The sequence below is a fragment of the Thamnophis sirtalis genome, unplaced genomic scaffold, assembly GCF_051295495.1.
Source record: "Thamnophis sirtalis isolate CommonGarterSnake01/CBP01778 unplaced genomic scaffold, rThaSir2_p1.2 scaffold_2, whole genome shotgun sequence".
Taxonomy (NCBI): domain Eukaryota; kingdom Metazoa; phylum Chordata; class Lepidosauria; order Squamata; family Natricidae; genus Thamnophis; species Thamnophis sirtalis.
Window position 1 is genome coordinate 43,322,009 of NW_028261382.1, and position 14,481 is coordinate 43,336,489.

Consider the following 14,481-nt stretch of genomic DNA (forward strand, 5'->3'; position numbering starts at 1 on the left):
TAAAGATAAAGAGATAGATACAGTAGATAGATTGATTGATAGATATAAATATATAAAGATATATAGAGATACTAGATATAGTATATAGATGATAGATAGATAGATAGATAGATAGATAGATAGATGATAGATAGATAGATAGATAGATAGATAGATAGATAGATAGATAGATAGATAGATAGATAAGATACAGATATTTTAGATATGGCATAAAGATAAAGTGATAGATAGATAGATAGATAGATAGATAGATAGATAGATAGATAGATAGATAGATAGATGATAGATAGATGATAGATATATAGATAAGATATATAGAGATATTCTAGATATAGTATAAAGAGATAGATAGATAGATAGATAGATAGATAGATAGATATAAACATATAAAGATAAAGATATATAGATACTAGATATAGTATAAAGATAAAATAGTTAGATAGATAGATAGATAGTTAGATATAGATAGATAGATAGATAGATAGATAGATAGATAGATAGATAGATAGATAGATAGATAGATAGATAGATAGATATACTATAAATATAGTATAAAGATAAACAGGTAGGTAAGTAGGTGGGTAGATTGATTGATTGATTGATTGATTGATTGATTGATTGATTGATTGATTGATTGATTAGAGATAAACAGACAGACAACTGATTGATTTTGTGCCTAAGGCAGGACTAAAACTCACCATTTCCTAATGCCTGGCCCAAAGTCACCCAGTCCGCTTTCATGCCTAAGGTGGAACTAGAATTCGCCATCTCCTGGTGATTGGTGCAAAAATCATCCAGCCACATTTCACGCTTAAGATCAGACTAGAATTCACCATCTCCTGGAGTCTGGTCCAAATTCACTCAGGAAGCTTCCCTGCCTAAGGTGGTACTAGAATTCACTGTCTCCTAGTGATTGGCTCAAAGTCCCCCCGCCAGCTTAATCCTGTGTAAGGCAGGATTAGAACTCACCATCTCCTGGCGATTAGTCCAAAGTCACCCAGTCATCATTCCCGTCTAAGGTGGGGCTAGAATTCACCGTTACCTGGTCTCTAGCCTGGCGCCTTAAATCGCCAGACCAAATTGGTTCCGTAGGAAGTCCGTTCGACCCACCTTTCCTGCGGTACCACCCTCTTCCCCCTCGGTTTCCCTTCCCAGAAATACAAGAAGCCCAAATTCATCCAGTGCTTTGTGTTCGACACCAACGGGGACGTCCTCACCGGAGATTCCGAAGGCAACATCCTGACCTGGGCCAGGGCGGCGGCCGACATTCGCACGCTGGGCAAGGGGGCGAAAGGTAGGCCGGACGGGGGAAGCCGGGACGGCCGTCCGGATGGGGAAGATGGACGTTTGGATGGCGATTGTGGGCTCGTCTTTCTTTCCTCTCGCAGAGACCTATCAGATCAGCAAGCAAACCCACGCTCACGAGGGAAGCATCTTCTGCCTCTGTCTGTGCCGTGATGGCTCCGTGCTGAGCGGGGGTGGCAAAGACCGGCGTTTGGTTCAGTGGAGCCCCCTCCTCACTGTCCTGCAGGAGGTGGAGGTAAGCGTGTTTGTGTGTGGTGGTGGTGGTGGGAAACAGACTTCAGGAGGGGCACCTCAGCACAAGTTGCTTGGCATATTTTTTCCCCCTCGCTAATGAGGACTAGAGCCTTGCGAAGGCTCAGAAGGGGATTGTTAGCCCTTTGAGGTGGTCCAGTTCAGGGAAACAAAGTTATGAATACTAGTGTTGTGGCTGACCGGCAGAGGTGGCAGTAGATTCGGAGAGTGAGGAGGGTTGGGGAGGAGCCTGACTCTGGGGAAGGCTCTGAGGAGGGGTCTGTGTCGGAGGCAGAGAGGGGGGCCAGGGCCGTCGGACAGTTATCAGCTGCCTTCGGAGTCAGACATCAGTGAGGCAGAAGAACAGCTGGAGCCTGTTCCCAGTGTGCGCATGCGGAAAGTGGCCGAAGAAGGGAACAGCTAAAGAACAGGGGTTGACTTGGGAGTAAGGCCACAGGTGGACGGTGAATGGCCCCTCCCAGAGGAAATAAAAGAGGAGCGAAAGGGGAGTGGAGTTTGCAGGAGACTCACTTAATGACCATGGCAATCGAGACCGTCCAAATAGACGTGGCACACTTTAATGTCCATCTTGCTGATTGGGAGGGAAACACCCGTCCATCTTTTTTTTAAAAAAATGGGCTGGGTGGGTTTGCACATTTGTACCTATTCTCATTTTTAGCTATTTTTTTAAACTTTCGGCTCAGATACCGGAGCAATTCGGTGCCGTGCGCACCATCGCGGAGGGCCAGAGCGGGGAGCTTTTGGTGGGGACCACACGCAACGCCCTGCTACGCGGCAGTTTGGCCGAGGGCTTCAAACCCATCATCCAGGTGAGCAGACGCCCCAAAGCCAACCCTCCTAGCACCTTCTCCTACCTCCCACTTTAGAATAGAATATAGAGAAGAGAATTAAGAATGAAAGAATCGAACAGAGTAGAATAAAGAATAAAAGAAGAGAGGAGAGAATAGAATAGAATTAAGAATGAAAGAGTAGAGGAGTAGAATGAAGAATGAAAAAAGAGAGGAGAGAATAGAATAGAATAAAGACTGAAAGAATAGAGTAGAGTAGGGAATGAAAGAAGAGGGGAGGAGAGAATAGAATAGAATTAAGAATGAAAGAATCAAATAGAGTAGAGTAGAATGAAGAATGAAAAAAGAGAGGAGAGAGAATAGAATAAAGAATGAAAGAAGAGAATATAGAGTAGAATAAAGAATGAAAGAAGAGAGGAGAGAATAGAATAGAATAAAGAATGAAAGAATAGAATAGAGTAGAAAAAGAATGAAAGAAGAGAAGAAATGATAGAATAGAATAGAATTAAGAATGAAAGAATATAGAGTAGAATAGAAAAAGAATGAAAAAAGAGAAAAGGAGAGGATAGAATAAAGAATAAAAAATAGAGTAGAGTAGAATAGAATAGAATAAAGAATAAAAAGAGAAAAGAGGAGAGAATAGAATAGAATTAAGAATGAAAGAATAGAGTAGAGTAGAGAATGAAAGAAGAGAAAAGGAATGAATAGAATAGAATTAAGAATGAAAGAACAGAGTAGAATAAAGAATGAAAGAGAGGAGAATAGAATAGAATTAAGAATGAAAGAATAGAGTAGAGTAGAATAGAATAAAGAATAAAAGAAGAGATAAAAGGAGAGAATAGAATAGAATTAAGAATGAAAGAATAGAGTAGAGAATGAAAGAAGAGAGAAGAGGAGAGAATAGAATGGAATTAAGAATAAAAGAATCGAATAGAGTAGAATAAAGAATGAAAGAAGAGAGAAGAAAATAGAATAGAATTAAGAATGAAAGAATAGAATAGAGTAGAAAAAGAATGAAAGAGGAGAGGAGAGAATAGAATAGAATTAAGAATGAAAGAATAGAGTAGAGTAGAATTAAGAATGAAAAATGAGAGAATAGAATGGAAAATAGAACGGAATGAGCTGGAAGGGACCTTGGAGATCTTCTAGTCCAGCCCCCTGCTCAAGCAGGAGAACCATCCTATACCGTTTCAGACAAGTGACTATCCAACATCTTCTTAAAGTCTTCCAGTGTTGGGGCATTCACAACTTCTGGAGGCAACTTCTGTTCCACTGATTAATTGTTCTAACTGTCAGGAAATTCCTCCTTAGTTCTAAGTTGCTTCTCTCCTTGATTAGTTTCCACCCATTGCTTCTTGTCCTGCCTTCGGGTGCTTTGGAGAATAGCTTGACTCCCTCTTCTTTGGGGCAGCTCCTGAGATATCGGGACACTGCTATCCTGTCTCCCCTTAGTCCTTGTTTTCTTGAAGACTGGCCAAACTCTCTCGGCTGCAACTCAGTCCTCTTCCTCTGTAGGGCCACACAGACGAGCTCTGGGGCCTGGGGACTCACCCCTCCCGGAACCTTTTCGTGACTTGTGGCTACGACAAGCAACTCTGCCTGTGGGATGGTAGCGAACATATGATGGCTTGGAGCCTCACCTTAGAGGTACTGGATCTGGTGGGAGGGGGAACGCGGTGGTGCAGTCCGCTGAGCTTGTCGATCAGAAAGGTCGGCAGTTGGGCGGTTCGAATCCCTAGCGCTGCGTAACGGAATGAGCTCCCGTGACTTGTCCCAGCTTCTGCCAACCTAGCAGTTCGAAAGCAGGTAAAAAATGCAAGTAGAAAAATAGGAACCACCTTTGGTGGGAAGGGAACAGCGTTCCGTGCGCCTTCGGCGTTGAGTCATGCCGGCCACATGACCACGGAGACGTCTTCGGACAGCGCTGGCTCTTCGGCTTTGAAACGGAGATGAGCACCGCCCCCTAGAGTTGGGAATGGCTAGCACATCTGTGCGAGGGGAACCTTTACCATTATCTTTACTATCTGGTGGGAAGAAATATTACATATATCTCTCTGTCTCTCTCTGTCTCTGTCTCTGTTTTTTGTCTGTCTCTGTCTGTCTGTCTGTCTGTCTGTCTCTCTCCTTTCTCTGTCTCTCTCTTTCTCTCTCCTCTCTGTCACTCTCTTTCTGTCTCTCTCCCCCCTCTCTCTCTCCTCTCTCTGTCTCTCTATCTTTATCTCCTCTCTCTTCTTTCTCTCTCTTTCTCTCTCTCCTCTCTCTGTCTCTCTATCTCTTTCTCTCTCCTCTCTCCTCTTTCTCTCTCTCTCCTCTCTCTCTCTTTCTCTCTTCCTGTCTCTCTCTCCTCTCTCCTTTTTCTCTCTCTCTCTTTCTGTCTCTCTCCTCTCTGTCACTCTTTTTCTCTCCTCTCTGTCACTCTCTTTCTCTTCTCTGTCACTCTCTTTCTGTCTCTCTCTCCTCTCTCTCTCTCTCCTCTCTCTGTCTCTCTATCTTTATCTCCTCTCTCTTCTTTCTCTCTCTCTTTCTGTCTCTCTCTCCTCTCTTTCTGTCTCTCTCCTCTGTCTCTCTATCTCTTTCTCCTGTCTCTCTCTCCTCTCTCTCCTCTTTCTCTCTCTTCCTGTCTCACTCTCCTCTCTTTCTCTCTCCTTTTTCTCTCTCTCTCTTTCTGTCTCTCTCTCTCCTCTCTCTCTGTCTCTCTCATCTCTGTCACTTTCTGTCTCTCTCTCCTCTCTCTCCTCTCTCTGTCTCTCTCCTCTTTCTCTCTCTCTTCCTGTCTCTCCTCTCTTTCTCTCTCTCCTTTTCCTCTGTCTCTCTCTCTCCTCTCTCTCTCTCCTCTCTCTCTGTGTCTCTCTCCTCTGTCGCTCTGTCTCTCTGTCTCTCTCTCTCTCTCTCCTCTTTCTCTCTCTCTTTCAATCCCCAGGAAACGGGACTCTGCGCTGATTTCCACCCCAGTGGGAAAGTGGTGACTGTGGGACTTAGCACTGGACGGTAAGTACCCCCCCTCGCTGGGCACCCACCATGGGACTCAGCAGGGTTGGTGACCCTTCCTCTTGGTCCCAGCTGGGCTGGAATGGATTTCACATTTTCCATAGCCGCTAAAACCTTGGGTGGGAAAAAGACGTTTGGCAAAATCAAATTTATAAAAGGCCCTTTTTATCTCTCTCTCAGGTGGCTGGTGCTGGACACTGAAACACGACAGGTGTTGTCCAGCTACACGGACGGAAACGAGCAGCTGTCTGTCGTACGTTACTCCCCAGGTGAGATTTCAGTTTTCTTTTGATCTTTTCCTGTTTGTTGAGTTCTTGGTATTCTCTGAACTTGGCCGTTTTCCTGCAGACGTTTCATTACCAGCCTAGGTGACATCAGCAGTGCTTGGGGGAGTGAAGTGGCCTGCTTATTTAAATATAATTGCTTTCTTTAGTAGTCTTCGGATGTCCTTCCTTCCTTCCTTCCTTCCTTCCTTCCTTCCTTCCTTCCTTCCTTCCTTTTCTTGTCCCTCTCTTCATTACATCCCTATTCCTTCCTTCCTTCCTCGCCCCCTTCCTTCCTTCTCTATTTCTCCCTTTCCTTCCCTCCTTCATTCCTTTTCCCACCCTCCCTCCCTCCATTAAATCCATACTCCCTCCTTCCTTTCTTCCTTCCTCCCTTCTTCCGTCTCTATTTCTCCCTTTGCTTCCCTCCTTCTATCCCTCTTCCCTCCCTCCCTCCATTACATCCATACTCCCTCCTTCCTTCCTCCCTTCTTCCTTCTCTATTTCTCCCTTTGCTTCCCTCCTTCTATCCCTCTTCCCTCCCTCCCTCCCTCCATTACATCCATACTCCCTCCTTCCTTCCTCCCTTCTTCCTTCTCTATTTCTCCCTTTGCTTCCCTCCTTCGATTCCTTTTCCCACCCTGCTTTTCCCTGCTTTCCGGGTCCACTGGGGGAACCTCTTCTAACCGGTTCGGTAGATTTGACGAACCGGTTCTACCGAATAGGTGCGAACTGGTAGGAACCCCCCCTTCTGCCTGGGTCGCTGCTGGTTCCAGAGACCCAGGCTGCCCAGCTACTATCAGTTCTGCCGACCCGGTCCAAACTGGTAGAAACCCACCACTGATCACAATTCCTTTGCTGGTAGAAATAGCCGACTTCCCTTCTCCTTCCTAATTTAAATGTGGGTTGTTGTTTTTTTTAATCTCTCTTTTTTTTTATGGTAGATGGAGAGTTTTTGGCCATCGGTTCCCATGACAACTTCATCTATATATATAGTGTGGAAGAGAAAGAGCATAAATATACTCGTTTTGGCCGCTGCACGGTGAGCTTGAAGGGCAAGGAACGTACCGTGTTTCCCCGAAAATAACGCCTCCCCCCGGAGAATAAGCCCTGTTGGGCTTTTGAGCGCATGCGCTAAAATAAGCCCTCCCAGAAAATATTGCCACACAGCAGCAGCCAGGAGGTGACCCCGCTCGCCGCCTCCTGCACCCCAAAAATAATAAGACCTCTATTCAAAATAAATATGGGACTAAAAATTTTCAACTAGCTTATAGCAATAGCAATAGCAGTTCGACTTATATACCGCTTCATAGGGCTTTCAGCCCTCTCTAAGCGGTTTACAGAGTCAGCATATTGCCCCCAACAACAATCTGGGACCTATATCTATCTATCTATCTATCTATCTATCTATCTATCTATCTATCTATCTATCTATCTATCTATCTATCTATCTATCTATCTATCTATCTATCTACCTACCTACCTACCTACCTACCTACCTACCTACCTATCTACCTATCTACCTATATCTATCATCTATCGATCGATCGATCGATCGATCGATCGATCTATCATCTATCTATCTATCTATCTATCTATCTATCTATCTATCTATCTACCTACCTACCTACCTACCTACCTATCTACCTATCTATCATCTATCTATCTATCATCTATCTATCTATCTATCTATCTATCTATCTATCTATCTATCTATCTATCGCAATAGCAATAGCAGTTAGACTTATATACCGCTTCATAGGGCTTTCAGCCCTCTCTAAGCGGTTTACAGAGTCGGCATATTGCCCCCACAGTCTGGGTCCTCATTTCACCCACCTCGGAAGGATGGAAGGCTGAGTCAACCCTGAGCCAGTGAGATTTGAACAGCCGAACTGCAGAACTGCAGTCAGCTGAGGTAGCCTGCAGTGCTGCATTTAACCACTGTGCCACGTTGGCTCTTATGAATGAAGGTACAAGGAATGTTAGAATTTTATCTAAAGTTAGCTTTACAAAAGGGGAGTTAAAGTGCAAGTGATTGTACGATGCTAAAGTTAGTTAGTTTATTTTAGTGTATGATTGTTAAATGTTTATACCCTTCATTTGCTTTGGGGGGGAGGGGGGAAAGGGATGTGGGATTGGGGGGGGGGGAGGGAGGGAAGGGGAAAGGTAACGATTGTAAAATTTATTAAAACTTTTTTTTTAATATAAATTTTAATTTTCATTACATAGACAACACATACACACAACAATAGGAAAAAAAAACAGAACAAAAAAAAAGCATCACCACATACAGCATGTCGTTTGGTTACAGGTGTTTTAACATCCGTATTCTCGAATAACATTTACCATCTCAGATTTTTCACCTAGTATTACTAAATACCTCACTTTCATTATACAGTATATGTTCAATTACAATTAGTATTATTATTTTTCCCAATGAATCATAATTCCCTTACATTCTCGATTGTCTATTTGATAACAGTATACTTTTATATAATCCCCTTGTGATAGAAATTTTTTTTTTACCAAGCTTTTGTATTTGTATATCACTATTTTCAATCATGCATAATTCCATCAATCAACTATCAGGTATGCTTATGTTCATTATTATCCTTGTACATCATACATTCAAACAGAAATCTTATTCCTTCATTTTTCAACAAAATATTCTAAATAGTCGCTACATATATATACCAATTTTCAATTATTCCCTTATTAAAATTATTTATCAACAACAAGATATCATTGTAATAGGTTCTTAACGTTATACATTATATCACCAATCCTCTATCAAGTATACATAAAATCATTATAAAATTTATTAAAACTTTTTAATAAAATAATAATAATAATACCTCCTCGAAAATAAGGCCAAGCACTTATTTCGGGGGTCAAAAGAAAATAAGACCCTGTCTTATTTTCAGGAAAACACAGTCGATAGAACAAGCCAGAGAGGATGGTTAATTTGGGCGGTGGAAAGAAAGAAAGAAAGAAAGAAAGAAAGAAAGAAAGAAAGAAAGAAAGAAAGAAAGAAAGACATCAGGAATTTCCTCCTGGGAGTTTGGTGGTTTATTTATTATGCAAATTATTATGGCCACTCATCTTAAATCAAATAACTCTGGGCCACTGACAAGCATAAAAAAAAACCCACAGAGATTTATTTTTAAAAGCCATTCAAAAAAAGCCAATTAAAAACACCAGATGAAAGAAAATAAAATTATTCTGTCAACTTAAGGGGAAAATGTAACCTTCGTTCTATCTTAGCCCGAAAGGAGAGTTACGGTTTAGTAAACTGCTATAAGCATGTGAAAGCATGTTTTTAATTTATTTATTTTTGCATTTTTGGCCCGATTCTGCTTTTTTCTTATCCGTTCTTGTCTTGCCACTCTGAAAGTGTCAGATAATCAATGTCTTTGATAGTCACAATAAAAAGTTTGCTCTTCCCCCCCCCCTCTCATTTCAGGGACACTCCAGTTTCATCACACATCTGGATTGGTCCAAGGATGGGAAATTCATCATGTCCAATTCTGGAGATTATGAAATTTTGTATTGTGAGTTTACTTTTAAAAATGCGACTGCTGGCTTTATTCTCACAAACACACACACACACACACACACACACACACACACACACACACACACACATATCAAGAGAGTTGATCTAGTGGGGAGGGCACCATGCTACGTACAAACCAGGAGATGTGAGTTCTAGTTCTGCCTTTGGCATGAAAGCCAACTGGGTGACTGGGCCAATCACCAGGAGACTGGGAGTTCTAGTCCCACTTTAGTTAGAAAAATCAGCTAGGTGATTTTGGGACAATCACCAGGAGACTGGGAGTTCTAGTCCCACTTTACAGTAGCTACAAAAGCCAGGTGGGTGATTTAGGGCCAACCACCAGGAGACTGGGAGTTCTAGTCCCAATTTAGCTACAAAAGCCAGCTAGGTGATTTTGGGCCAACCACCAGGAGATTGGGAGTTCTAGTCCCAATTTAGTTACAAAAGTCAGCTAGGTGATTTTTGGGCCAATCATCAGGAGACTGGGAGTTCCAGTTCCAATTTAGCTACAAAAGACAGCTAGGTGATTTTGGGCCAATCACCAGGAGACTGGGAGTTCTAGTCCCACTTTACAGTAGCTACAAAAGCCAGGTAGGTGATTTTGGGCCAATCACCAGGAGACTGGGAGTTCCAGTTCCAATTTAGCTACAAAAGTCAGCTAGGTGATTTTGGGCCAATCACCAGGAGACTGGGAATTCCAGTCCCGCCTTAGCCATGAAAGTCAGCTGGGTGGACCTTGGACCAATCCCTCCCTCTCAGCCACTCATCCCACAGGGTTGTCGTCATGGGGAAAATTTGGAGGAAAGTGCCTTAAGTAGGTCTAGCACCTTGAGTTATTTGAAATAAATAAATAAATGAAGGTGGGAGAGAAACTAACCAACCAATAGTAATAACAATAGAAGTGATTTTTGTTTCAGGGGAAGTGGCCAAAGGCTGCAAACTAGTACGAAATCGGTTTGACAACAGGGACCGAGAGTGGGCCTCCTATACCTGCGTGCTGGGTTTCCACGTTTTTGGTAACTATTTTAATTTCTTTTTACGTTTGGGGTTTTGTCAGTGGACCAGAATCTCCCAGAGTGGGCAGGCATCACAAATACAATAGAGTTCGAAGGGACCTTAGAGGTCTTCTAGTCCAACCCCCTGCTTAGGCAGGAAACCTTACACCACTTCAGACAAATGGATGTCCAACATCTTCTTAAAAACATCCAGTGTTGGAGCCTTCACAACTTCTGGAGGCAAGTTGTTCCACTGATTCATTGTTCTAACTGTCAGGAAATTCCTCCTTAGTTCTAAGTTGCTTCTCTCCTTGATTAGTTTCCACCCATTGCTTCTTGTCCTGCCTTCAGGTGCTTTGGAGAACAGCTTGACTCCCTCTTCTTTGGGGCAGCCCCTGAGATATCGGAAGACTGCTATCATGTCTCCCCTAGTCCTTCTTTTCATCAAACTAGACATTCCCAATTCCTGCAACCGTTCTTCCTATGTTTTAGCCTCCCCTAATCCTCTTGGTTGCTCTTCTCGGCTCTCTTTCTAGAGTCTCCACATTTTTTTTACACCGTGGAGACCAAAACTGGATGCCGTATTCCAAGTGTGGCCTCACCAAGGCTTGATAAAGTGGTATCAACCCTTCACGTCATCTTGATTATAATCGATTCGGTCCAATTAACCTCCCTCCCGCTTGTCCTCTTTCTTCTCTAACCTCCCAAACTCAGGGGTCTGGCCGGACGGCTCGGATGGCACCGATATCAACTCCCTGTGCCGGTCTCACCACGAGCGGGTAGTGGCCGTCGCCGACGATTTTTGCAAAGTTCATCTCTTCCAATATCCGTGTGCCAAGCCCAAGGTAGGAGGGCGGGCAGTGAGGAAGAAGGGGGGCAGAAGAATGAACCCATATTTGGGTTGGGAGGTAACGCCGGGGCCTTGTTGGATGGTTCTTACCCTTGAAAGAAGCTCCTTCAAACAAATTGTATGTCTACAGGCAAGTCCTCGGCTTACAACCGTTCCAGTGGTGGGTTTCAAAAATTGTTCGAACCTACTCTGTGGGTGTGGCCTCCTTTGTGGGAGTGGCTTGCCGCCCATGTGACCGGATGGGAGTGGCTTGCCGCCCATGTGACCGGATATGAAGATGCCGACGACACTTGTCAGAACCACCTTAAATTACCTCACACACAACACTGGCATGAATAAGGATATGATGTAAACGTGTTTTTTAAAAGGCATCTTTGGTTTGCGTTAAAACAACTTCAACACACGCAATGGTCTGATTGCACCACAAACGCAGTAGTCATCCTTACCTTTCATTGAGTTTTATAAATATGAGCACGATAGTGTAGAATAATCATATCCAAGGACCAGTGGTGGGTTTCAAAAAATTTTGGAACCTCTTCTGTAGGTGTGGCCTGCTTTCCGGGTCCATATTTCTCTCTCTCTCTGGGCACGATGAGAATATTATCTGCCGAACAAAACTCCGCTCTGGCAACAGGAAAGGCATCCGGCCAGTGAACCTTTGCCTCCATTCTGTTGCCCAGACTCCACCCGGCAAGGGATTACGGGGTCTTTAAAAGAAGATGATGATGATGATGGCTGCCTTTCTAGATAGTTTGATAGTGTGGTGGGAATTCGTTGTTTAGCAGAGGGATGTCCTTGTGTCTCGTTGTTCTGACGTGCAGTGCCCTACGGCGTCGTTCTGAGGGTAGAATGGTCACGAAATGAATGGCAAAGTGAAATTTATCTCTGCCTTTTTTTGCCCTCCAAATTAAGATTGACAGGAGAATCCTACTGCACTGTGGGGTTTTCCGATCAAACAGCGTGATTTCTAAATGTCTCCTCTCGACCCCCCCACATCCCCGATTTTCTGCAGGCACCAAGTCACGTCTACACCGGCCACGGCAGCCATGTCACCAATGTCCGCTTCACCCACGACGACGGCCACCTCATTTCCATGGGGGGCAAGGACACCAGCATCTTCCAATGGCGCATGCTGGGGGGAAGCCCTCCGGCCAGCCGCTCCCTGTCCTCCGTTTCCTCGTACGAAGCCGGCTCCAGCACCTGAAGCTGCCGAAATCCGGACGCAAACATTCCAGGATGGCGACCGAGTCCTCGCGGGTGGGGAAATGCTGGGAGTGATCCTCCAGCGTCGGTGATCGGAGGATCCCTTTTTAAAAAGAAACGATTTTGGCCTCCTTTCCGTTAGCTAACCGTGTCGTCGTTTGCTTATTATTAACCCAAGGTGAGGGGCAGCAGCAAAGTGGGGTTGGGTGCACCAGGCCAAACCACCCGCCGCGCGCAATAAAATGCGTTTGCGTGAAACAGCACCACCTTGTGGTGGGCTGGGATGATGGGAGAGGCTGCTGAGACAGACAGCAAGCAGGTTAAAGAGCCAAAATTTGGCCCCGGGCTTTGCTCGGCTTTTGCTCTGTACAGGCCTCAAAAAAATATTCTGGATTTTCAAAGCCTAAGAGGAGACAGGGGTGTTAGGATTACGATCTAACGGTTGGGTTGGCAATATATAAATCATGTAACAATGCTATACCTGTTTCTTTAAATCATACTGTAAAATGTGATTGGTTGCTGTTTCCTCAATCAGCCATAAGAGGGAGCCGGAATGACTGTTAGCTCTCTCTGTTAGATGCTGGGCTGATCTGATCTGAGTGTTTTGGAAGCTGGCTGTTAGAAAGTGCCGTGAGCTATTGTAAGTTTTGCAACTGCTAGCAAACTTTTGAGTACCGGACTGTATGATTATGGACTGTTATTTGGATTATCCCTTAACTAAAAGACATTGATGACTGACTGTCTTATCTGTGAATGACTTGGACTGTTTGATGGACTCTGATACCTCCATTTCCATGGAAGTAAAAGCCTATTTAAACTGCAGTGTCTCTGTATGCTGGTTTGTGTGTTCTCCAACAACACTCTCACAACGCTTCAACGCACTTGCTCTCCCAATGGGAAGCTTACCTAACAAGGGGCACTGAATCGCTGCTTTCTCCCCGTTCAGGTAGTCCCTATTCCAAGTAGATTGTAGATTGTAGAAGTTTATTTGTATGCCGCCCTTTTCCCTGGGGGGACTCAGGGCGGCTCACAACCCAAAAGGGAGGGGGAGACAAACTTTTAACATATAAGACAATACATAATTAAAAACACAACATTCATACCATTCGGGCGAGTTACAGTCTTAGCCCCAGGCCTGACGGGATAGCCAGATTCTGAGGGCTGTGCAGAAGGTCTGGAGGGTGGTGAGGGTACGAATCTCCACGGGGAGATTGTTCCATAGGGTCGGAGCTACCACCGAGAAGGCTCTCCTCCGCGTAGTTGCCAGTCGGCATTGACCGGCAGATGGAACTCGGAGGAGGCCTAATCGATGAGATCTAATAGGTCGCGTGGAGGTAATTGGCAGTAGGCGGTCTCTCAAGTACCCAGATCCACTACCATGTAGGGCTTTATGGGTGACAAGTAGCACCTTGAAGCGTACCCGGAGATCGACAGGTAGCCAGTGCAGCTCGCGGAGGATAGGTGTTATGTGGGTGAAGCGAGGTGCACCCACAATCGCTCGCACGGCCGCATTCTTTACTTTAAAATGGGTGGACTTCACTTCCCAGAATCCCCTAGCTAGCATGCTTTAAGACAGATGGACTTCAACTCCCCAAATCCCCCAGCCAGCAGGCTTTAAGATGGGTGGACTTCCACTCACAGAATCCCCCAGCCAGCATGTTTTAAGAAGGATGGACTTCACTACCCAGAATCCCCCAGCCAGCATGCTTTAAGACGGGTGGACTTCAATTCCCAGAATCCCCCAGCCAGCATGCTTTAAGAGGGGTGGACTTCAACTCCCAGAATCCCCAGTCTCCATGTCTTAAGAGAGGTGGGCTTCAACTCCCAGCATTGAAGGCTGGGGATTTCTGGGAGTTGAAGTCCAACCCTCTTTTTAAAAAAAACCCTAATAAGTATAAGTATAATCTTTATTGTCGTTGTACTCAAATACAACGAAATTGGTCAATGTTTAGAATCACTTGTCTTAAAAATGATCCCAAATTATCATTTTATAGGGTTCACCAATGCTGTTGCCCTACCCCGCCTATGGCATGTGTGCGCGTGCGCGTCGTTTGCACGCTTCCCACTTGCGACCCCTAAAATAGAAAAGACCTTCTGGGCGGGGGTGTTCCCTTTTCAAAGCTCTGCGGGTAGGAAAGAGTTAACCTCCCCTTTCCGGAAAAAGGCCGATGTTAGCCGAAAACGCCCGACTCACCCCTCCCTGCCGAAGAACGGCGGAAAGGCACGAAGGAGCCCGCCCTCTTCCTCCGAAGTTCGATACGGCGGAGGGGGGAGGGGAGAA

At 44.7% G+C, this 14,481-nt stretch overlaps 1 protein-coding gene across 3 annotated transcripts in view; it reads left to right on the forward strand.

Annotated features, from left to right (window-relative positions):
• EML3 (EMAP like 3) overlaps positions 1 to 13,022 on the forward strand; it is a 49,134-nt gene extending 36,112 nt beyond the window's left edge. For all 3 annotated transcript variants that reach the window (XM_087705196.1, XM_087705197.1, XM_087705198.1), the window contains exons 14-24: positions 1,156 to 1,294; positions 1,389 to 1,540; positions 2,241 to 2,366; positions 3,861 to 3,992; positions 5,266 to 5,333; positions 5,514 to 5,602; positions 6,541 to 6,638; positions 9,060 to 9,147; positions 10,070 to 10,168; positions 10,862 to 10,992; positions 12,010 to 13,022. In XM_087705196.1, the coding sequence (XP_087561322.1) occupies positions 1,156 to 1,294; positions 1,389 to 1,540; positions 2,241 to 2,366; positions 3,861 to 3,992; positions 5,266 to 5,333; positions 5,514 to 5,602; positions 6,541 to 6,638; positions 9,060 to 9,147; positions 10,070 to 10,168; positions 10,862 to 10,992; positions 12,010 to 12,201 (1,314 nt within the window). In that variant the 3' untranslated portion in view covers positions 12,202 to 13,022. The remainder of the gene's footprint in view (positions 1 to 1,155; positions 1,295 to 1,388; positions 1,541 to 2,240; positions 2,367 to 3,860; positions 3,993 to 5,265; positions 5,334 to 5,513; positions 5,603 to 6,540; positions 6,639 to 9,059; positions 9,148 to 10,069; positions 10,169 to 10,861; positions 10,993 to 12,009) is intronic.
• Positions 13,023 to 14,481: the final 1,459 nt, after the last annotated feature.